Source organism: Balaenoptera borealis (assembly GCF_965194805.1).
Source record: "Balaenoptera borealis genome assembly, chromosome: 5".
Lineage (NCBI taxonomy): Eukaryota > Metazoa > Chordata > Mammalia > Artiodactyla > Balaenopteridae > Balaenoptera > Balaenoptera borealis.
The window spans coordinates 87,750,794-87,775,057 of record NC_138862.1 but is presented as its reverse complement, the minus strand read 5'-3'; the positions used below and the strand labels follow the sequence as shown (position 1 = coordinate 87,775,057).

General features: G+C 37.6%; 1 protein-coding gene across 9 annotated transcripts; it reads left to right on the top strand.

The window, feature by feature from the left end:
* The first annotated feature begins 59 nt into the window (after positions 1-59).
* Positions 60-12,836, top strand: ZNF639 (zinc finger protein 639). Of its 9 annotated transcripts, none has more exons than XM_082394109.1 (8): positions 60-199; positions 566-668; positions 986-1,071; positions 3,884-3,956; positions 4,597-4,665; positions 5,754-5,864; positions 10,679-10,813; positions 10,960-12,836. In XM_082394109.1, exons 5-8 carry the CDS (start codon positions 4,608-4,610, stop codon positions 12,111-12,113), a joined length of 1,458 nt encoding a protein of 485 aa, XP_082250235.1. In that variant the 5' UTR covers positions 60-199; positions 566-668; positions 986-1,071; positions 3,884-3,956; positions 4,597-4,607; the 3' UTR covers positions 12,114-12,836. The 9 variants fall into 9 exon arrangements, with proteins under 9 accessions (XP_082250235.1, XP_082250233.1, XP_082250237.1 ...); XM_082394110.1 differs by lacking the exon at positions 60-199 and adding an exon at positions 206-430; XM_082394107.1 differs by lacking the exon at positions 986-1,071.
* Positions 12,837-24,264: the final 11,428 nt, after the last annotated feature.

Below are 24,264 nucleotides of genomic sequence, written 5' to 3'. Positions count from 1 at the left end.
CCCGCCGCGGCGCGGAGGTGCCTGCCGGGGGAGGGGCAGGCCGCCGGGCCACCCCCGGCGCTTGAGGCCGGTGGTCCCTCCCAGGCTGGGTGTGCTGTGAGGCCAATCCACCCGTTCCCCTGCCCCCACTCTCACCTAGTCCCCTCCCCGCCCTCTCGGCGGGCCCCTGAGGCGTGCGGCGCAGGCGCGGAGCGAGGCGGTGAGTGCGGCCGCCGAGCCTGGGCCGGGGGCCTGGCAGGCAGGGCAGAGGGCGCGCGGGGAGGGAGTGGGGCTGGCCCGGCGGAGCCCCCGGGAGCGTGAGGGCTAGAGCGGCGCCGCCCGCCGCCGTGCGCCCAAGGGCAGGGCTGCGCGGCCCCTCCGAACGTGCTCGGGTGCCTCGTCCGCCGCCTCGGAGCTGCGCCTGGGCTGGCCGGGCGGGGCCCGAGGACTGGTGAGTGTGAGGGCGGAGCGGGCCGGGCGCTGCACTGCTGCAGGGGCCGCGGGCGTGCGGGCGCAGCTTCCTGCGGGAGAGGGCAGGGAAGACCGGATGGCGTCTTTTAAACTGAAATCCTGCCTTCGTTTTCAGGCAGGATGGCGCTCCCCTCCCCCATCCCGAAGGCAGTTCCATCCCCTGTGGAGGACGCTTCCACCCTGGCTCGCCTCGGCCCCCCGCTGTTTTTTTCCGAAAGGTGCCTCTGGGGTCGGGGCTTGGGAGTTTCCGCTAGTCGCCGGGCCCGGGTGGGGCCGGTGCGTGGCGCCGGGGTGGGGGCGGCTGGGTCCCGGTGGCTCCTGCGGGGCCCCTCCGGGCGTCTGGGCCCGGGACACCCGTCGGTGCCACGCTGGCCCTCAGACCCTGCGGGTGACATCTTGACCCTCCGGCGGCGCGTCCCTTGACCGCGCCTCTAGCCTCAACCTTCAAGCCTCGGTCCCGGCTATAAGTCTCCAGCCAGTATAGCGTAAGCCACTTGTTAGGGTGCTTATAACTCCTTTCGGTCTTGTTTTTCAGTACAACCAAGGGACACGAGTGATTGGAGGCAGTTTTCTCTTAGCAAAGAGATAAAACAAAGACTGACACTAAATTGGACATATAGTGTGGGTTCGAGTTCAAGTTTTCCTGTGGCATTTTTGTGTTTCATTTCTTTTAAAATCTGGAAAATATATACTTGTTTCAAAATGAAGGTGGAAAAGAACGTGCTTTTAAAACTCTTTAGAAGAAAACTGTAGCTTTTTATTGTAAATGCTTGTCTTACGTTTATACCAATTAGAAAGAGAATATTTACATTGCATGAAAGGCCTTAGAAAGGTTGAACCCTTTGATGTAAGTGCTGACTGCCTATTATCTGTAGTGTGTTTTGTACTTAGACGTTTTTATTGTTGAAAAAAAATGACAGGTGGAAAGATGCTGACGAGTGTCTTGTAAGTTGCTTTTAAAAAAAAAATGTTTTGGATGGCGTGATTTTCTTTTTGTAAACGTAAAATATTTGTGAATACCTTAGCAGGAGAAAAATGTCTAGGTGTGTATGCACCAAAATGTTAACAGTGGTTTTTCTGGATGAATAGATTCTAAGTGATTCAATTCATTTTAATTTTTTTCTAATTTTGCTGCAGTGACGTATATTACATCTGTAGTTTGTTTTTAAGTGAGGAAGGGGAGTTGAGTTAAAAGGTGCATGTTCAGAATCTTCCCAATGAAAGGAGGACTGGTGAGCAAATGTGTCTGTGACATACCTAAGTAAAAAAGCCAAACTTCTTCATCAGGGCAGTTATACATGCAAAAGACACTTAAAAACATTTGCTGAAATGAAGGATGGTTAGCATTTTTGGTCTTGAGTGGGCATTTTACCATCTTGGCTTAAAGGAGGTCTGGTGAGCATTTGGATATTGTTTAGCCCTAAGTAGGAGTCAAACAATTGCTGATCAAGGTAATCTTATTCCTTCCACCTGACAGTCTGAATCCAGGCCAGCTTGCAACATTAATTCTAATGCCATGCTTCGTTTCCTTTTCTTGCTTTTTTGAAAGAATTTGAAGTATTTAACATGCTCGGCTGACAGTGTTCAGTGTTCTATCTGATACTTGTAGAACATTTAGAACATGAAGTATAAAGGTTTTAGCTGTGTAAATTCTGGAAGTGTACAAAAGGTATTAGGAATAAGTCTTGAGATTTTAGTTTATTACATAAATATGAAAACAGCTTTTCTTTTTTTTCTTTTTTAATGCACTTGATGGGGGTGGGCTCAAGGAATGCTATTTGTGTTGTTAGGTGAGGCATTATATATATTGATACCATTTCTGTAAATCATGGTTGTCAGTTTCTTTGGGTGATTCCCTTCCCCTCCTCCCAGTTGGTGGCTGAGTAAGAACTGGAAGCAAGACGTAACTCTCTGGTAGCAGTGATTAGAAATGAAGATTTACTCACACGGTTAGTTGTTCAAAACCCAGAAGTCAGAAGATATGCTTTTTCATCTCTGGTTCTGCTACTTTGTTGACTTGACTTTCCCTGAGTTTGTTTCCTCATCAGTAAAATTGGAGTGGATTTGACAGTAGCCCTTCTATGTACTTCACAGGATTGTTGTGAAGATCAAATAAAATAAGGAAAATTTGCAATAAACTCAACAGCACTATAAGTGTAGTATCACAGCACGTGTAGTGCTGATATACCCAGAACTTAGTGAAGCAGCAAAAACAGTATGTTCACCTCAAGTTCTTTACCACTAGAAATGAGATGGTCTTAGTAATGATGCCAAGTTCTACCTGCTATATAGTATATCACTGTGGTGATAAGAAAAGCAGTTTATAAGCTGGTAGAGAAGACTTCACAATGCATTTTTTTTCTTGACATTCCTTACTTTCCCACTGCTACAGGGGGAAGAACACTAATCTGAAATGGAGTAGGCAGTTCTGATTCTGACACTAATCTATTACTTGAATTGGGGTGATCACTTTATCTCCCTATTTGTTTCCACAACTAAAATAAAGGGATTGAAAGCATGGTCTTCAAAATCAGATCTTTGTTCAAATCCCAGCCCTGTCACTTATTAAGTATTCCACTGACTTAAATTTATGCCTCAGTTTCCTCATCAGTAACAAAGGGTAAAGAATAGCGATTTTGAGAGTGTTGTGGATTTTGCAAATCATAGGGTTAAATAAAATAATGTACACAGCATGGTACATAATTGGTGCTCAAATGATTATTATTCTTTATTAAATAATCTATAAGGATTTAAACAGTTTAAAGTCTAATTTGGAGTTGGCCTGCATTATATTGGCTTTCACTGTGGCTGAATAAATTAATGAGATTTATATTCCTATTTTGGTGTTAAGATACAACTATAGCTTTAGAAGGTAAATTCATTTCAACAAAACGTGACACATATTTACATATAGTCACATATTTATGGATTTATACAAGTTTTAGTACTTAATACAGTATGTTCAAAAGAATATTGTACTTGAGTTAATTCTGTATAGCTTTCTAGTTGACTAAGATCTGGTACCATTGTATTCTTTTTTTTTTTTTAACTAATTTTATTTATTTATTTATTTAGGCTGCGTTTGGTCTTTGTTGTTGCACACAGGCTTTCTCTAGTTGCAGCGAGCGGGGGCTACTCTTCGTTGCAGTGTGCTGGCTTCTCACTGCAGTGGCTTCTCTTGTTGTGGAGCATGGGCTCTAGGCGCACAGGCTTCAGTCGTTGTGGCACGCGGGCTCAGTAGTTGTGGCTCGAGGGCTTAGTCGCTCCACAGCATGTGGGATCTTCCCGGACCTGGGCTCAAACCCATGTCCCCTGCATTGGCAGGCAGATTCTTAACCACTGTGCCACCAGGGAAGTCCACCATTGTATTCTTGAGTCTCAGAAATGAACTACATTTTTGCTCTTATGACTTTTGTCATGTTTTTTTCTACAGGCATTTTTTTTACCATCTGTGAAAACTTCCTGTAATTCATTTTTCCTCACTCCAGTATTCAGAATTATATCAAGTAAGTGGGATGTAGTAAAACTAATTAGTCAATTCTATAACAGTCTGTCGGAATTTAATCATTCAGTGGCTGCCGTACTCTTTTGTTCTCGACAGAATGTTGAATGTGACCTCATAAGTCAGAAAAGGATTTTTTTCTTGAAAATTATATTCTGAGCTTCTATACAATGAGTTTTGTTTTTTTTGTTTTTTTGTTTTTCCTGAAGCCAGGGCATCAATACAGATTTGTGACAGTATTTTTTTGAGGGAATGTATCTACCTGTGGCTTCAAAACTGTGTCAAAATATTCCCAACTGTAAGAAATGTACCTGTAAAACTCTTAATTTGGTGCCATAGGCACAATTTGTCTTCTATAAAAAATAATTTAAGCATAAGGCTAATGTTATTATCCAGTTTTCACAATTGCATCCATATTTGAAAAGGAGTTCTCGACCTCAGTAAGAAAGAAAACAGAACTTGGTGTCCTGCATTTAAACTTGATCAGAAAAATAAATCCAAAATGTAAGCAGAAGGATTGTTTAACAGTTCTCTTATGAAGTGGATTTTCATACTTCCTATTGCCAATAAATTATTTGGTTAGAAGAAAATTTTATAACAATATTAACAGTTGTGATATATTTGTTAAATTTTTCCATTTTTAGATTAAAAAGATATGAATGAATATCCTAAAAAAAGAAAAAGGAAGACTTTACACCCTTCTCGTTATTCAGGTCAGTGTGTGATTAAATTATTTAAAAGTTAGGCCGTGTATTCCCATGCAGTTGTGTTTCCATCATTTTCTCATAAATGATCTGATAAGAGTTAAATATCTGGGTCAACTTTTAGGTAAGAGTAAACTTTAAATAAATTGTCTGAAAATATATTTCTCAATGTCTGCCATGTGCTAGGCACACATCAGAACTTTGCAGACATTGTTTAATCCTCACAACTTCGTGGTTTATAGATATTTAAAATTAGATATCTGAGGTTACATAATTATACAGCATAATTGATATTTGCCTGTGTGATTCCCAAGCTTGTGCTTAAGGCACAGCAATAACCTTGGTGGAAGATATTTTGCATCATTGGGAAAATACTTTATCTTGTACATTATTTTCAGAAATATGAATTTCATTTTGATTGTGTAATTTTATATCCTTTCTTTGAGGTTGGCTCTGCTGTCTTAGCAAATAAGATGTCTTTGGCCATCTGTAACAAATGCAACCCACATGCATATACTTGGGGCAGTCTCAGGTATACCTGTTAACCAACCCAACTTACACATTTTTCATATCTGAGGAAATTAAGCCTGGTTTACTGCTTACTGGCACTTCCCAGGCAAGAGTTGAAATGACTGTATTCAGGGCCCTAACTGGTCCTCAAACTTTCTCCTATGTGTTATGCTTTTCCTACAGTACATGGCAGATCTTCTTGGTAGTTAATTCAATGTTTTTTTTTGGTTTGTTATTTTTGGGATTTTTTTTTTGTTTTTTTTTTTTGTTTTTTTTTGTTTTTTTGGGTTTTTTTGTTTTTTTGCAATGAACACGTATATTGCATATTTATATTTTGTGGGATTCTGACCAAGGCAAATGTATCTTTGTGTGCTTCAAAGTATTATATTTTAAATTGTATAATTTATGGTTCTTTCAAAGCTCAAAGTCAGTGTCAGATCTGAGTTATAAAAGCCTTGAGAATTGAGGGAAATGTTAATACTTTGTTACAAATACTGTGAAATTTTATATATGTTGGATAAAGAGATGGGTGTCATTAAATGTATATATGTTCAGTATGCTTGAAATTTTTAAAATTTTGTTTTCAGATTCCTCTGGAATAAGCAGAATTGCAGATGGATTCAATGGCATTTTTTCTGATCATTGTTATAGTGTTTGTTCTATGAGACAACCAGACTTAAAATATTTTGACAACAAAGGTATATCTAAATTTTCCAAAATATTTTTCATTAAGTTGCTTTTATAATTTTTCATTTCTTTTTTGAAAATGTGGGTGAAAGTGATGATTTCAAAATGGGCAAGTGTTTAAACTTAAGAAAACAAAAGAGTTTTGTGTAAGAAAGTGAATTTTAATTTTTAACATTATCTCAGAGATATAAATCAAAAACAGATCCTCCTAAATCAATTTTAATCAGCTAGGAATCAGTGGCAAAGCAGGAATGACCCAGAGTTTGGACCATTTATGATGAAAGGTGAAGAATACTGTTACACACAGTTCTTCCACTCAGCTATACCTTTCAGTCTGGAGGGCTAATGGAAGGAAAGAACAGAGGGTGAAGGATTTGGTCATTTTCAATCTTGTATCTTCTATTGACTCCTCTTTTCTAGAGCATTAGATGAATAGTAACTTACATTTGCTCTCTTCTTCCTCTGAAATAATCAAAACCCCCAGTTCCCGTGAGCTCCTATTATAGGCACAGAAACATAAATTATTTAAAGAACATGCAGAGATTTCCCTGGTGCTCTAGTGGTTAAGACTCCGTGCTCCCAGTGCAGGGGGCCCAGGTTCAATCCCTGGTCAGGAAACTAGATCCCACATGCTACAACTAAGAGGCTGCATGCTGCAACTAAAAGATCCCACGTACTGCAACTAAGACCCAGTGCAGCCAAATAAATAAATAAATAAATACTTTTTAAAAATAAATTTTAAAAAAAGAACATGCAGAGTCAGAGACATCAGTGTGAACTCATGTTTGGCTTAATATACACACAAATGGTTACATACAGAAACATTTATGGGTATATCTGTATATACATGGTAGTGTACATGCACATATTTTTTGCTTTGTTAGCTGAGGAGGCCTAACAGAAATGACAGCCCAGTAACAATGAGCACATCCAGTGCCCAGATCTTGGTTTCTAATACCATTTTCCAATAAAAGGAACGAGGGCTTCTTGGAGAAATGGCTGATTTAAGGGAGAGGAAACAAATCTGTACAGAAGAATTCCAAATTATTTATGTAGATACTCCTCACTCAAGGAGGTGGAGCATAACTTTCCACTCCTTAAGTATGGACTGCACTTAGTGACTTAATTCCAAGCATAGAGTATGGAAAGTAAAAGAGTGACTTTACAGTGGAGAAACCTGATAAATACCCCAGTTATCAAGTTCAACGTCAGCAGTGATAAACCACGTTAATAGTATGTACTCTTGATATGATGTGATAAAAATGATAGTTTGCCTCTGTGTTTCCTTCCCAATGATCCATAATCACAGTCTAATCATGAAAAAAAAACAAAGTTCATTAGTGGGACATCCTGCAAAATACCTTACCAGTCTCCTCAAAATTGTCATGGTCTTCGAAAACAAGGGAATTCTGAGAAACTACCACAGTTAACAGTAGCCTAGAGACATGACAACTAAATGGTATGTATCCTGGTTGGGAGCCTGGAACAGAAAAAGGAGGTTATGTAAAAACCAAGGATATCTGGATGAAGTATGGACTTTAGTTAATAACAACTTACCAGTATTGGTCATTAATTGTAACAAATATTAATGTAAGATGTTAATAGTGGAGAAACTGAATGCAGGATATATGGGAATTCTCTGTACTGTCTTTTTTTTTTTTTTTTTCTATAAATCTGAAACTTCTAAAACATAAAGTCTGTTTAAGAAAGACCTGATGTTGAAGTGCAGTTTTCTCTATTGACTGGCATTTCAGCTTGTCCATGTTAACTTTAAAACATTGGGGCTTTAACAAATTGAAAGAGAAAAATCATATCATCATCTCAATAGATGCAGAGAAAGCTTTCGACAAAATTCAACACCCATGTATGATAAAAACCCTCCAGAAAGTAGGCATAGAGGGAACTTTCCTCAACATAATAAAGGCCATATATGACAAACCCACAGCCAACATCGTCCTCAATGGTGAAAAACTGAAACCATTTCCACTAAGATCAGGAACAAGACAAGGTTGCCCACTCTCACCACTATTATTCAACATAGTTTTGGAAGTTTTAGCCACAGCAATCAGAGAAGAAAAAGAAATAAAAGGAATCCAAATCGGAAAAGAAGAAGTAAAGCTGTCACTGTTTGCAGATGACATACTATACATAGAGAATCCTGAAGATGCTACCAGAAAACTCCTAGAGCTAATCAATGAATTTGGTGAAGTAGCAGGATACAAAATTAATGCACAGAAATCTCTTGCATTCCTATACACTAGTGATGAAAAATCTGAAAGTGAAATTAAGAAAACACTTCCATTTACCATTACAACAAATAGAATAAAATACCTAGGAATAAACCTACCTAAGGAGACAAAAGACCTGTATGCAGAAAATTATAAGACACTGATGAAAGAAATTAAAGATGATACAAATAGGTGGAGAGAGATACCATATTCTTGGATTGGAAGAATCAACATTGTGAAAATGACTCTACTACCCAAAGCAATCTACAGATTCAATGCAATCTCTATCAAACTACCACTGGCATTTTTCACAGAACTAGAACAAAAAATTTCACAATTTGTATGGAAACACAAAAGACCCCGAATAGCCAAAGCAATCTTGAGAAAGAAAAACAGAGCTGGAGGAATCAGGCTCCCAGACTTCAGACTATACTACCAAGCTACAGTAATCAAGACAGTATGGTACACAAAACAGAAATATAGATCAATGGAACAGGATAGAAAGCCCAGAGATAAACCCATGCACATATGGTCACCGTATCTTTGATAAAGGAGGCAAGAATACACAATGGAGAAAAGACAGCCTCTTCAATAAGTGGTGCTGGTAAAACTGGACAGCTACATGTAAGAGAATGAAATTAGAACACTCCCTAACACCATACACAAAAATAAACTCAAAATGGATTAAAGACCTAAATGTAAGGCCAGACACTATCAAACTCTTAGAGGAAAACATAGGCAGAACACTATGACATAAATCACAGCAAGATCCTTTTTGACCCACCTCCTAGAGAAATGGAAATAAAAACAAAAATAAACAAATGGGACCTAGTGAAACTTAAAAGCTTTTGCACAGCAAAGGAAACCATAAACAAGATGAAAAGACAACACTCAGAATGGGAGAAAGTATTTGCAAATGAAACAACTGACAAAGGATTAATCTCCAAAATTTAAAAGCAGCTTATGCAGCTCAATATCAAAAAAAAACCCAATCCAAAAATGGGCAGAAGACCTAAATAGACATTTCTCCAAAGAAGATATACAGATTGCCAACAAACACATGAAAGAATGCTCAACATCATTAATCATTAGAGAAATGCAAATCAAAACTACAATGTGATATCATCTCACATCGGTCAGAATGGCCATCATCAAAAAATGTACAAACAATAAATGCTGGAGAGGATGTGGAGGAAAGGGAACCCTCTTGCACTGTTGGTGGGAATGTAAATTGATACAACCACTATGGAGAACAGTCTGGAGGTTCCTTAAAAAACTAAAAATAGAACTACCATACAACCCAGCAGTCCCACTACTGGGCATATACCCTGAGAAAACCATAATTCAAAAAGAGTCATGGGGCTTCCCTGGTGGCATAGTGGTTGAGAATCTGCCTGCCAATGCAGGGAACACGGGTTTGAGCCCTGGTCTGGGAAGATCCCACATGCCGCGGAGCAGCTGGGTCCGTGAGCCACAACTACTGAGCCTGCGCGTCTGGAGCCTGTGCTCCACAACAGGAGAGGCTGCGATAGTGAGAGGCCCGCGCACTGCGATGAAGAGTGGCCCCCGCTTGCCGCAACTAGAGAAAGCCCTCGCACAGAAACAAAGACCCAACACAGCCATAAATAAATAAATAAATAAATAAAATTTAAAAAAAAAAGAGTCATGTACCAAAATGTTCATTGCAGCTCTATTTACAATAGCCAGGACATGGAAGCAACCTAAGTGTCCATCGACAGATGAATGGATAAAGAAGATGCAGCACATATATACAATGAAATATTACTCAGCCATAAAAAGAAACGGAGTTATTTGTAGTGAGGTGGTTGGACCAAGAGTCTGTAATACAGAGTGAAGTAAGTCAGAAAGAGAAAAGCGAAACCGTATGCTAACAGATATATATGGAATCTAAAAAGAAAAAAAAAAATGGTCATGAAGAACCTAGGGGCAAGATGGGAATAAAGACACAGACCTACTAGAGAATGGACTTGAGGATATGGGGAAGGGGAAGGGGAAGCTGTGACAAAGAGAGTGGCATGGACATATATACAGTACCAAATGTAAAATATATAGCTAGTGGGAAGCAGCTGCATAGCACAGGGAGATCAGCTCGGTGCTTTGTGACCACCTAGAGGGGTGGGATAGGGAGGGTGGCAGGGAGGGAGGCGCAAGAGGGAAGAGATATGGGAACATATGTATATGTATAACTGATTCACTTTGTTATAAAGCAGAAACTAACACACCATTGTAAAGCAATTGTACTCCAATAAAAATGTTAAAAAATAAATAAAACATTGGGGCTGAGCTGAGGGAATAAAGACTGACTCAAACTCAGTAATTTCAAGTTAAAATTCCCAAGTAACTTTAAAAAGTGTATTCTAGTCCAAATAGGGTATGGAAGCAAAAGTAGTTGCTTGTTTGGACAGATTTTCTGTGTATCTGTGGTACACAGATAACAAAGCTTTTCATAGCTAAATCTAAGTCCTTAGTTCTGTTGGAATTCTAAATTATATTTTAAAACATTGGTAGTTTGTTTTATAATAATGTTTAATGCTTTGATATAAATAATAAATATTTTTCCAAATCCCTTTTCACAGATGATGATTCTGATACAGAGACATCAAATGACTTGCCAAAATTTACAGATGGAATCAAGGCCAGAAACAGAAATCAAAACTACCTGGTTCCCAGTCCTGTACTTAGAATTCTAGACCACACTGCCTTTTCTACAGGTAACGGAAAGTAATTAATAGAATTTGCACATTTTATATAGATCAGTGAAAAAATAATAAGTAAAGTAAATTTCTTTTTGCCAATGACTTATTTAGTAGGTCTTATTTAGTAATAATAATAATAATAGGCTTGTTTTACTTTTTAGAAAAATCTACTGATATTGAAATTTGTGATGAAGAGTGCGACTCCCCTGAATCAGTCAACCAGCAAACTCAAGAGGAGAGCCCTATAGAAGTTCACACTGCTGAAGATGTTCCAATTGCTGCGGAAGTGCATGCAATTTCTGAAGATTATGATATAGAGACAGAAAACAATTCCTCTGAGAGTCTCCAAGACCAAACTGATGAAGAGCCACCAGCTAAACTTTGCAAAATTCTTGACAAGAGCCAAGCTTTTAATGTGACTGCCCAGCAGAAATGGCCTTTACTGAGAGCTAATAGCAGTGGCCTCTATAAATGTGAACTTTGTGAGTTCAACAGCAAATATTTTTCTGATTTAAAGCAGCATATGATCTTGAAGCATAAGCGTACTGATTCAAATGTCTGTCGAGTATGCAAAGAAAGTTTCTCTACCAACATGCTCCTGATCGAACATGCCAAACTGCATGAGGAGGATCCCTACATTTGTAAATACTGTGATTATAAGACAGTAATTTTTGAGAACCTCAGCCAGCACATTGCAGACACCCATTTTAGTGATCACCTTTATTGGTGTGAGCAGTGTGACGTACAGTTCTCCTCAAGCAGTGAACTCTACCTACATTTCCAGGAGCACAGCTGTGATGAACAGTACTTGTGTCAGTTCTGTGAACATGAAACGAATGATCCAGAAGACTTGCATAGCCATGTGGTAAATGAGCATGCATGTAAATTAATAGAGTTAAGTGATAAGTATAACAATGGAGAACATGGACAGTACAGCCTCTTAAGCAAAATTACATTTGACAAATGTAAAAACTTCTTTGTATGTCAAGTATGTGGGTTTCGGAGTAGACTTCATACAAATGTTAACAGGCATGTTGCTATTGAACATACTAAAATTTTTCCTCATGTTTGTGATGACTGTGGGAAAGGCTTTTCAAGTATGCTAGAATATTGCAAACATTTAAATTCACATTTATCTGAAGGGATTTATTTATGTCAATATTGTGAATATTCAACAGGACAGATTGAAGATCTTAAAATTCATCTAGATTTCAAGCATTCGGCTGATTTACCTCATAAATGTAGTGACTGCTTAATGAGGTTTGGAAATGAAAGGGAATTAATAAGTCACCTTCCGGTCCATGAGACAACTTGATTGTTCTCTTTAATTTCCATAATGTTGATGTAAAATAATAAATTTGACTTTTTTGCAGATGTTAAAATGGATGATTTTAAACACAACTTATGAGAACTTTTTAACAAGATCTTTTTAAATTTTTTTTCTTGGCATTGCTATCTTTTTCAGTATATAATTGTATCCTAAATGTGGTATTTTCAATGTATTGTAGTTGGTAGTTTTAACCACTTTTGGTGACTATCATGTTTCTTGCATGTTCTCTGATTTCATAAATTGATAAGAAACAGATGTACTGAAGAAATTAGACTATAGTTTTCCTTCCGTAAACATAGGTGCTGTAAACTTTTTCTTCTTTAAACTCAAAAAAACAAGATCAGTTTTTCATGTATGAAGTCGTTGAAGTACTGTACTATCAGAACTAAAGTGCAACATAATATGCACTTAAGTCCACTGATACTCCCATTAATAAGATCCAGACCCTCCTTTTGCATTCCCCAACAATTATTATCCCCAAGACAATCAATGAACTCCCCATCTGTGTGATTCTTTCAGTGACACTAGGAGGCCAGTGTTATGGTAAGGAGAGATCTGGTTTTCTTGGCAGTCTTTTTTTAATTCTTATTCTACTTTAACCCCATCTATGTGCTAAATAATTTTAAAGGGGGAGGAACTGGTAAGGGGTTCGACAATAAAGTAACATTTCATAACTCATTTATAAATGAATAAACAAGTTATTTATAATCTGTTCACATTTCATTTTCAGTTATGCAACTGCAAAGTCATGCCTGAACTTCTGATATCAAATCATTTTCTGAGAAAACCCACTGAAGTATTAAAATAGAAATAGGAAGATGTGGGAGATAGGGGTTGCTGTATGAAAATGTATAGATTACTTACGATAGTGGTAAATCAATCTTCTATATTAGTTTCCTGTGGCTACCATAACAAATTATCACAAACTGAGTAGCTTAAACAATAGAAATTTATTACCTCACAGTTCTAGAGGCTAGAAATTCAGAATTGAAATATTGGCATAGTTGACTGCTTCTGAGAGCTGTGAGAGAAGGATCTCTTCCCCGCTACTCTCCTTGGCTTGTACGTGGCTGTCTTCATGTTCACATGGTCTTCTCCCTGAGTGCAAGTCTGTTTCCAACTTTGCCCCTTTTACAAGGAACCAACCAGTCATTGGATTAGGGCCCACCCTGATAACCTCATTTTAACTTGATAAAGACACTATACCCAAATAAGTTCATATTTTGATGTACTGGGGCCCAGGACTTCAACATATGAATTGAAGGGAGTGAGGGAGAGGCACAACAACTACAATTGAGTAACAGCTTTTTATAGTATCAAGGAGATAGCATTTTGTGCATCATTGACCTCAAATATAATAAACACTGCCGCTGACAAACTATATTGTCATTCAGAAATACTGATATAGTTGAAAAGACTGATTTATGACCCACAGTGTTTTTTTTTACTTCAAGACCCATGGGAGTTCAGTCTGTTTTGAGAATGGTGGCAGCAACAAGTTTTTCAAAACCAATCATTTTTATTTCCACCATGTTGTTATATGTGCATACCTGTATTCCTAGAAACTACCATTCCATCTGCTTATCACATTCTGGGTAGAGCTGTCTGATGTAAATGTTTCTTAGAAGATTTAAAATTATAATGAAATTGGAAGAAAACATTAGAAACCATCTGGTCTACACCCTCTAGTTTTCTAAGTTTCTTATAGAAACAGAAACTTAGGTTATTATTAGGCCAGGGTCCCAAAACCAGTTATAGCAGACAGGAGTGGAATCCAAGTTATTTGGCTTCCAGTGTAGTTATGTTTCCATTACACCATGTTACATAAAAATCTAAGGTTTGGGCTTCCCTGGTGGCGCAGTGGTTGAGAATCTGCCTGCCAATGCAGGGGACACGGGTTCGAACCCTGGTCTGGGAAGATCCCACATGCTGCGGAGCAGCTAGGCCCATGAGCCACAATTACTGAGCCTGCGCGTCTGGAGCCTGTGCTCCGCAACAAGAGAGGCCGCGATGGTGAGAGGCCCGCGCACCGTGATGAAGAGTGGTCCCCACTTGCCGCAACTAGAGAAAGCCCTCACACAGAAACGAAGACTCAACACAGTCATAAATAAATAAAGAAAGAAAGAACGTGAATTTCTTTAAAAAAAAAAAAAAATCTAAGGTTTGTCCTTGGGATGTTTTTCATAACTATGTAACCTAGCCATTCAACTACTTTATTGGTAATTCTGTCTTTATACTTTTTTAATATACATCCAGCTTCAGGAATTTGATTTTCAGAAAAACAAACCTTAAATAAGGAATGCCTGGGTTTTTTTTAATTGTGTATTTTACAGCTTTACTTTTGATCAGGTGTTAGTAATCAAATTAGAGATTGTAATGCAACTACTCCAGAGGTATTTTTTTTTTTTTTAATTTAGACCAGCGTAGTAAGGTGGCTTTTTTTTTTTAATTAATCATTTATTTATTTATTTATGGCTGTGTTGGGTCTTCGTTTCTGTGCGAGGGCTTTCTCTAGTTGTGGCAAGTGGGGGCCACTCTTCATCGCGGTGCGCGGGCCTCTCACTATCGCGGCCTCTCCTGTTGCAGAGCATAGGCTTCAGACGCGCAGGCTCAGTAATTGTGGCGCAGGGGCTTAGTTGCTCCGCGGCATGTGGGATCTTCCCAGACCAGGGCTCGAACCCGTGTCCCCTGCATTGGCAGGCAGATTCTCAACCACTGCGCCACCAGGGAAGCCCCTACTCCAGAGGTATTAAATCCAAGTTTTAGAACCATATAATTTAGGGCTTTTTTGCTGAATCTGCAGCTTGAAGCCACATCTCACTGACAGTTTGTCCAATAAAACCTTTTTGCTTTGACTCAGCTTTCAAATAAGCCTATGATTGTCCATAAATTGCTGAGGTAGCAAGTCTATATTTTTAGCTAAATGAACTTCTTTGGAAAAACAAACCTACCTAAAAAGAAAATTTTCTAATTGCTTCTAGATTTTTTCTGCGCAAAGACAGACATTTCCACTGTACTCTTTTGTGACTCGAGCATACATAACAGATGGTGATGTTTATTAGCACTACAATAGAATTCTTGGCAGTAGTGAACAATATTGATGGATCTCTTTTTTTAATCTTCACTTTGCAGTTCATGTTGTTTGAAAATGATTGTGTGGTACTCAAAAGCTTGTAAATTTGTAAATTTCCTGCTCGTGAATTTGCCAGTTTTACCATTTTAAATCACCTTTCTTATTCCTCTGAGTGTGTATCATCACATATTAACCAGTTTCTCTGTTTCACAGGGTCTGTAGCCTGTTAGGTGATTGCTGAATTATTGGCAGGTGTAGCCAGTAGTGTTTCGTTTTTCCCCAATAAACTAACACTATTCCTAGTTTTTAAATCTGATTTTCAAAGCATTGAGTTACTTAATTCCTGGCAATTTACAGTTAATCTTACTCAGCTTGTTTTCCCAGTCTTACCTTTTGCAAGCTGGTTAATATATTCCCCAAACTACTGTGATTAATTTTTGATGGAATTTTCATAACTTTAAAGCACTGTAAGTGACATAAATTTGAAAAAGCTAATAAAAATCAAATAGCCATGGGAATTCCCTGGCGGTCCAATCGTTAAGACTCCATGCTTCCACGGCAGGGGGCATGAGTGAGATCCCTGGTCGGGGAACAAAGACGCCCCAAGACGTGCGGCACAGCCAAAAGAAAAAAAAAATACATATCAAATAGCCACAATCCTCTTGAGAAGCAGATTGACTTAAAAGAATCAATACTTTTTATTTAATTGAAAATAAATAGTTTAACTAACTGTAAATCCCAACAGAGAAGCAAATCTGGCTAGTCAGTTTTACCCTACAATTTAACAGTCTCATTCCTATAAATTAAAAATGAACTTTTGAATATATATTCCTTTGTAACTCAAGTTCTGATGACTGAAGATAGAGTATCTACAAGAATTATTCATGGCATTGAGTTTATGGATTTACAAATATATTGGTTTAGCTTTCCATAAATTAAGCTCTTAAGACAACAGTCAAATCTAAGAGGAAGAAATGTGTATGTACATTTATGGTGTAAAATATAAATTCACAAAGCTAAAAGTTGTCACATGTAATTTACATGTTTATTACATGAAGTTATATGCTCAATTTGTAAGTTTAAAAAACTAAAAAATAGTCTATTAGTTGCTTGGAGTCTACTTCATACTAGTGATTTGAAAAATAATTTTCTATATAAAGATTTTTCCATATTAAAGCATCACCACAACTTCCTTATTAAGTTCATTCTCCTTAGTAACCTTGGTATTAAACTGGTAACTACCTGAACCCAAAATAAATCACATTTATGAAAAGTAATTTCTTCATTGTAGAAAGAAACAATTTTCTCACATTGCTTAATAGGAATATTGTGTCATCTACTAGTCTTAATCCCATACTTTAAAAGGGATGACTATTTAGATACTTTTTTAGGGTAATTTTTGTTGTCAAAACCTTTAAGTTTGTTGTTGTTTATTTTGAGTTTCAAATAGGCAAACGAATATGACCTGGATAATTTTTTGCTTGCTAAAAATATTGAGCTGAATGAATTACACATTGAAAAATTTAATGAAAAGTATGTTTTGAATAAAAACTCAATGTTTTCTAGTTTTTAAATATCTTATCCAGATAGTGTCCACTACTGAAAAACATTACAGTTGAAATCATTGACACTTCTGCCCTTATTCTTCAGAATAAGCTGAGATTAGGAATTGGAATCATACCAAAGTAACACAGAAATGGAATTTCTGGTGGGTAGTGGTTTTTTGTTTGTTTGTTTTTGTTTTTGTTTTGTTTAAAGATTGATTGATTGATTGATTGATTGCTATGTTGGGTCTTCTTTTCTGTGCTAGGGCTTTCTCTAGTTGCGGCAAGCGGGGTCCAGTCTTCATCGCGGTGCGCGGGCCTCTCAGTATCATGGCCTCTCTTGTTGCGGAGCACAGGCTCCAGACGCGCAGGCTCACTAGTTGTGGCTCACGGGCCTAGCCGCTCCGCGGCATGTGGGATCTTCCCAGACCAGGGCTCGAACCCGTGTCCCCTGCATTAGCAGGCAGATTCTCAACCACTGCGCCACCAGGGAAGCCCCTTTTTGTTTGTTTTTTGATCCTCTGCCTAAAGACCATTTACCATGACGTTTTGGATTTTAGTTGGCTGAAATCTGAGATTATTGAGTTCTCTTTTCTTGCCTACCCTGCACGTTTTATTTAGGGTTACCACTTCTCTGCTATAGCATTATGTTTTTTAAAAAAACATTGCTCGTACTATATTCTATGACTGATTACCCTCCTCTGTGCAACTCTTCCTCACCTCATTTGGATTTTCAGAAAGTCTCAAAATATTAAAATTTTCCCAATTAGCAAGGTGAGAGTGGATTTGTTTTCTTTAATTCTTCCTTCTCTGTATTCTCCAAACTGTGTTTAAAATAACTTAATCCTTTCATACCATATACCTACCACATCACTCGCTTCTATACCCTGTAAATATTTTATAAATTCCTATCTAACAGCAGTGCTGAATTTAGAAATTTTAATGTGTCTATTTTGGATTTTTAAAAAGCAGAATATCATGGCACTTTTTTGGGGGGGGTGGGCGGGCAGGGAGGAGGCTGCACAGCTCTTGCAGAATCTTAGTTCCCCAACCAGGGATGGAGCACAGGCCACGGAGTAAAAGCACCAAGTCCTAACCACTGGACCACCAGGAAATTCTCTCATGGCACTTCTTTCTTTATGGTTACAAGATTACGGTTAAGTGCCTTGTGGCACTGATCCAGTGTTCTTCTTTAGTGAACAACTAAATTGCTGAAGTAGAGAAACTAACACAAAATGACAGAATGTTAGTTTAAGAGGAACCTCAGAAATCATCTAATCCAGACTCATAAAGCACACAACATATAAAAATAATTATATAGGGCTTCGCTGGTGGCGCAGTGGTTGAGAATCTGCCTGCCAATGCAGGGGACACGGGTTCGAGCCCTGGTCTGGGAAGATCCCACATGCCACGGAGCAACTGGGCCCGTGAGCCACGGCTACTGAGCCTGCGCGTCTGGAGCCTGTGCTCCGCAACAAGAGAGGCCGCGATAGTGAGAGGCCCGCGCACCGCGATGAAGAGTGGCCCCACTCGCCGCAACTGGAGAAAGCCCTCACACAGAAACGAAGACCCAACACAGCCAAAAATAAACATAATAGATAAATAATAAATAAAAAATTAAAAAAAAAATTATATATAGTACATAGTTTTATTTTCATGGCTGTAAATTATATGTTGTAAGATGTAACATCAAATCTGATTCATGAATATTTTTACTTAGGACAGAACTTTTTTTTTTTTAAAGCAAACAGTTAAGGAAAAACATGAAGTAAATAATGATACATGGACATGGAAAAAATTGAGCAGGTGAAACATGAATGACTGAAGTTTGAGAATACAAAATTCTGATCTAAATTTCTTGTTTATAGCTTAGAAAAATGGTTCTCTAACATCATTAGACAAATGCTTTTTAAGCTAGAATAAACAGGACTTTATAACTCTCTACCACTCTTAAAAGAATTTTCTATAGAAAAAGTGAAAATGTGCCCTATTTTTTCCATGGAATGTCATACCAGACAATTGAGGAGAGAAAATAATGTAATAGAGAGTACTGGACCATGGCATGTGACTTTGTTTTCTAGTCCCTGTTTGCTAACCATAAATTGTGTGACTAACCAGGGACAATGGATGTAATGTTACCAAATTTTTCTTGCAGCTCCTTAAAAACTTCTACTTCACTACTAGTCAGTTTAACAAACAGCTATGGAATATCTCCTATCAAGCCATATGCACAGGGATACACAGATAAACTATGGTTCTTGTCCTCAAAGAAATTTACCATATAGGGCAGGAAACTCTTCTCTGTCACCTTTCTGAACTCGAATTCAGTTAAATATCAGGCTGAGTGCCTTCTGTGTTTCTAAGTATTCACTTTGTAGATAAGGCTACCATAAACATTCTTGTATGTGTTAAGGTGTTTTGGGGTTTTGTTCTCTTTTTTCTGAGGTGGGGGTGGGCTTTGTGTATATATTTTTTTGTATGCTTGTGATTAAATACCTCCAAAATATTATCCAGAATGGCTCAAGTTTACACGCCCATCAGCTGATCATGTTTCCCTACATCCTTATCGACAGTTTTATACAACTTTTTAATTTTGGTAAATCTGAGGGGCATAAAGTAGTATATTACTATTGTTTGAATTTGCATTATTTGATTACTAACAAGGTTGAAAATATCTTAATATGCTTATGAGACATTTTGGTTTCTCATTTTGTGAAGTGCCTCTCCATAGCTTGCAGGATCTTGGTTTGCAGAGCAGGGATTGGACCCAGGCCACGGCAGTGAAAGTGCTGAGTCCTAACTGCCGGACCGCCAAGGAATTCCCCTTTGTTCACTTTTCTATTGGGTTTTCTGGTTAATTTTCAGAAGTTCTTTAAAAATTTTAAATATTGGTCCTTAGTTGATGATATACACAGCAAAAAATAGATTCCCAGATTGCCATCCGTTACTTATGTCTTTTTTTGAACAGAAATCTTTACATTGGGACTTCTCTGGAGGTCCAATGGTTAAGACTCTACGCTCTCAATGCAGGGGGCACAGGTTCAATCCCTGGTCAGGGAACTAAGATCCCACATGCTGCACGGTGAGGAAGGAAGGAAGGAAGGAAAGAAAGAGAAAGAGAGAAAGAAAGAGAAGAGAGAGACAGAGGAGGGAGGGAGGAAGGGAGGGGGGAAAGATCTAATGTAGATAGATCCATCACATTTTACCTCACAGGCTGTGCTTTCTACATCTTGTTAACAAACTGTTTTCCTACATTTTCTCCTAGTAATGTTCTGGTTGTACCTTTTGTGTTTAGGTCTGAGTTTCTTTGTGTGTAAGAATGATTCACGTTTTATTTTTGTTCATTCAAGTGAGCTGATTTCGTCAATACTATTTGTTAAATAATGCATCTTCCCCCAGTGATTCATGATACCAATTTGATCATATATCCACTCCCCATGGGCATAATTGGCATATGGATCTGTGTCTGTACTCATTATATTCCTGTTTGTTCCTGCAATAGTATCACATGTTTTAACAGTTGCTTTAAACATTATAGCTTTCCAGTATGTCTTAATATCAGGTAGTGTGAATGTATTCTCCCTGCTCTTCTTTTTTTTTTTTAAATTAATTAATTTATTATTTATTTATTTTTGGCTGCGTTGGGTCTTTGTTGCTGCGCACGGGCTTTCTCTAGTTGCAGCGAGCGGGGACTACTCTTCATTGCAGTGCACAGGCTTCTCATTGTGGTGGCTTCTCTTGTTGTGGAGCAGGGGCTCTAGGTGCATGAGCTTCAGTAGTTGTGGCATGCAGTCTCAGTAGTTGTGGCGCACGGTCTTACTTGCTCCACAGCATGTGGGATCTTCCCGGACCAGGGCTCGAACCCGTGTCCCCTGCATTGGCAGGCGGATTCTTAATCACTGCGCCACCAGGGAAGTCCTCTGCTCTTCTTTTGAGAACTGTTTTAGTTATTGGTAGACTTTTTCTTCTTCCATGTAAATTTAGCATTAGTTCCAATTCCATTTAAGTCTTGTTGGAATTGCATTATAGTTATGATCATTTTTGAGGGAATCAACATCTTTACAATGTTAAATCTTTTCTTTTGTAAGCATTGTATATTTCTCCAGTTATTTAGGTCTCTTTTAATGTTTTTTAAAATTTTTTCCATAAAGGTTGTGTGCAGCTTTTGTTAAGTCAATTCCTAGATTCTTTACAGTTTTGGTTGCTTTGACATGCTATCTTATTTTCTAATTGGCTACTGCATGTATAGGAAAACGTCTGAGTTTTGAAACATGGATTTTTGTATACAGAAATAATGTTGTTTGGGTTTTAATCTTTTTAGTTCTAATAGCTGTCTTTGCTTAATTTTTAATGTAAATAACCATATAATCTGCCGTAAATTATATATTTGTCTCTTTACTTCCAGTCTGCGAGTCCAAATGGCTCTTTTTTTCTTATCATCGAATTTGTCAGTACTTCCACTACTATAAGGAGGAGAAATAGCATTAGCAGGCATTCTTTTTTTTGTTCCTAGCCTTAGATGTAAGACTCCTAAAGTTTCCCCATTAAGTATATTTTCTGTAGGTTTTGATAAGTAGCCTCTAGCAGTTTTCTTAGTTTTTTAAGACTTTTTATTGTAAGTAGGTATTAAACTTTAGCAATGACTTTTTCTATAGCTATTGAGATAAACAGGTGGGTTTTCTCCTTTAAGTCCGCAAATATGAATTCCATTGGTTGATTTTCTAATGTTGAATTATCTTTGTATTTTTAGGAAAACTCTACCTGTACAAAATTTTTTTTCTAATACAATGTCAGATTCAGTTAGGTAATATTTCACATAGGATGTTTGCCTTATTCATACGTGTGATTTTCTTTACTTACACCTCCTATCCAGTGTGGTATCAAGGTTTTTCTAGTCTTATAAGTGAGTTGGAGTGTTTTTTCTCTTTTTCTATGCTCTGCAAAAACCTGTATGAGAAAATATTAATCTTTTCTTTAAAGATTTGGTAAAATGTTACCTCTAAAATCATCTAGGCTCTCTTTTTTTGTATATATGGGAAATTGCCATTTCAATTTTTTGAATGCTTATTAGCTTATTCAAGTTTTCTATTTTTTTCCTCAGTCTAATTTTGGTATTTGATGGTTTCCCAGAAATTTTACACTTCATCCGAGTTTTCAAGTTTTTTGGCATTTATGATATTTTGTATCTAGAGTTATTTCCCCTTTGGTTTGTGTCTTCCCTCACTTTTGACATTCTTAAACAGATTTGGCAGTGGTATGTCAAATTTATAAGTTTTTTAATAATTAAATTTTACTTTTTGTTAATCTCTTTGTTTTAGCCCTTATATTTTAATTTTTTTCTTCTTTCTTCTTTATGTTTACTCTGCTGGTTTTTGCCTATGAGTCTGTTCCATAAAAAGAAAAACAATGGATTAAATTACTTATTACTTATACAAAAACATTTATTACTTATTATTTTTATAATTTATAACATGCAATGTTACTTTTACTTTGATATACAATAATTATATTAAAGATGTAATTATTTATAAAACTAATAAAGGGATACCATTATGATTTTAAAAATTCAAACAATATAAATAAAGCAAAAGTTTCCTTTGAAATTCCCTGTGCTCAAAACTGACTTGAGTGGTTAAGGGTTTCACATAGCTATCAACTGGCATAGTCTAGATTTGAACTGAGGTCTTCAGATCAAGTTCCATGCTCTTTCATTAAAAGATTTCTTCTTCAGTATATATTTGTTTAATGAACATATGAATGATCTCAAGTGTAGTAACTGCCTTCACCCTTCACATGCTGGCTGATGCTTGAAATTCATCCCTAAAATTTCATTCCTTTTTGCTTAATGCCTTAACATGATTGTAAATTATAGTGCTTATTGGTCAGGCAAGTACAAAGGAAATCTTTTGATTTCAAAGTGTTTTGTGCTTTTTAATGCCTTATCTCTTCTCCCCACCCTCCCTCTCCACACCATAAACAAAAACACAGAAACAGTATGCTAATTATTTCTGCTAGGAATCCTTAGAATTGTACTTGTATCAAAATGTGTTTTACAATGAAGATCTTTATTTATTTAAAAAATTTCATATTATGATGCAAATGACCAAGCATAGTCTCTTATTTTGCTGGCAGGAGGGTTAGAGTGTGTGTCAGTTAGGGTTCAGAGGGTAAGAAATTTATTGCAAGGAATATTACAAGGAATTGAGGGCTGGCTAGGCAAATCCAAAATATATAGGGATAAAGAAGATGTGATATATATATATATTATACAATGGAATATTAGTCATAAAAAAGAGTGAGATACTGTAATGCCATTTGCAGCAACACAGGTGCACCTAGAGATTATTATATTGAATACTAAGTGAAGTAAGTCAGACAGAGAAGGACAAACATCATATGATATCACTTATATGTGGAATCTAAAAAATGATACAAATGAACTTATATACAAACAGAAACAGACTCACAGACATAGAAAACAAACTGATGATTACCAAAAGGGAAAGCAGGGGTGGGAGGAAGGAGGGATAAATTAGGAGTTTGGGTTTAGCAGATACAAACTACTGTATACAAAGTAGGTAAACAACAAGGTCCTAATGTATAGCACAGGGAACTATATTCAATATCTTGTAATAAACTATAATGAAAAAGAATATGAGGGCTTCCCTGGTGGCGCAGTGGTTGAGAATCTGCCTGCCAATGCAGGGGACACGGGTTCGAGCCCTGGTCTGGGAAGATCCCACATGCCACGGAGCAACTGGGCCCGTGAGCCACAATTACTGAGCCTGCGCGTCTGGAGCCTGTGCTCCGTAACAAGAGAGGCCGCGGTAGTGAGAGGCCCGCGCACCGCGATGAAGAGTGGCCCCCGCTTGCCGCAACTGGAGAAAGCCCTCGCACAGAAACGAAGACCCAACACAGCCATAAATAAATAAATTAATTTTTAAAAAAAGAATATGAAGAAGAATGTATGTATATTTATGTATAACTGAATCACTTTGCTGTACACCAGAAACTAACAAAACATTGTAAATCAACTAAATTTCAATTTGTCTGTGAAAAATCAAATACCAATCAAGCTGAGAAGAAAGAAAAGAGAATTTTATGTGAGCCAAACTGAGGATTATAACCCAGGAAACAGATTCTCAGAACCTCTGAGAACTGCTCCATTAATCAGGAATTAGAGGTGCAGTTTTATAGATTTTTGAGAGAAAGAAATTATGTATCATATTGACAGGTTAACATTGTATCTATAGTTCAATCAACAATGGTTTTTTTTCCCTTTTTTTTCAATTACGCATGTACAGACAAGCCTTTGGTCAATGTGACCCCTTGTACCTTTGTATGAGATGAAAAATAAATATATTAATCATAGAATTACAATGTTATAATGCTGGAGCCTGAAGAAAGGAGCGAACTTTTTCTCATAGATTGATTTCATCCTCCTGCTTTGAGGAGGTCTGGTTCAAGTGCATAATGTAGATGCACATTGCACATTGGGAAAGGCCTGCCACAAAGGGGG

What these genes read in the sequence shown, in the direction of transcription:
- ZNF639 (XM_082394107.1), top strand. Translation starts at nt 4,608, where the DNA reads ATGAATGAATATCCTAAAAAAAGAAAAAGGAAGACTTTACACCCTTCT. An exon ending in ACACCCTTCTCGTTATTCAG is followed by an intron (nt 4,666 to 5,753) that starts GTCAGTGTGTGA and finishes TTTTGTTTTCAG; the next exon opens with ATTCCTCTGGAATAAGCAGA. An exon ending in CCACACTGCCTTTTCTACAG is followed by an intron (nt 10,814 to 10,959) that starts GTAACGGAAAGT and finishes TTTACTTTTTAG; the next exon opens with AAAAATCTACTGATATTGAA.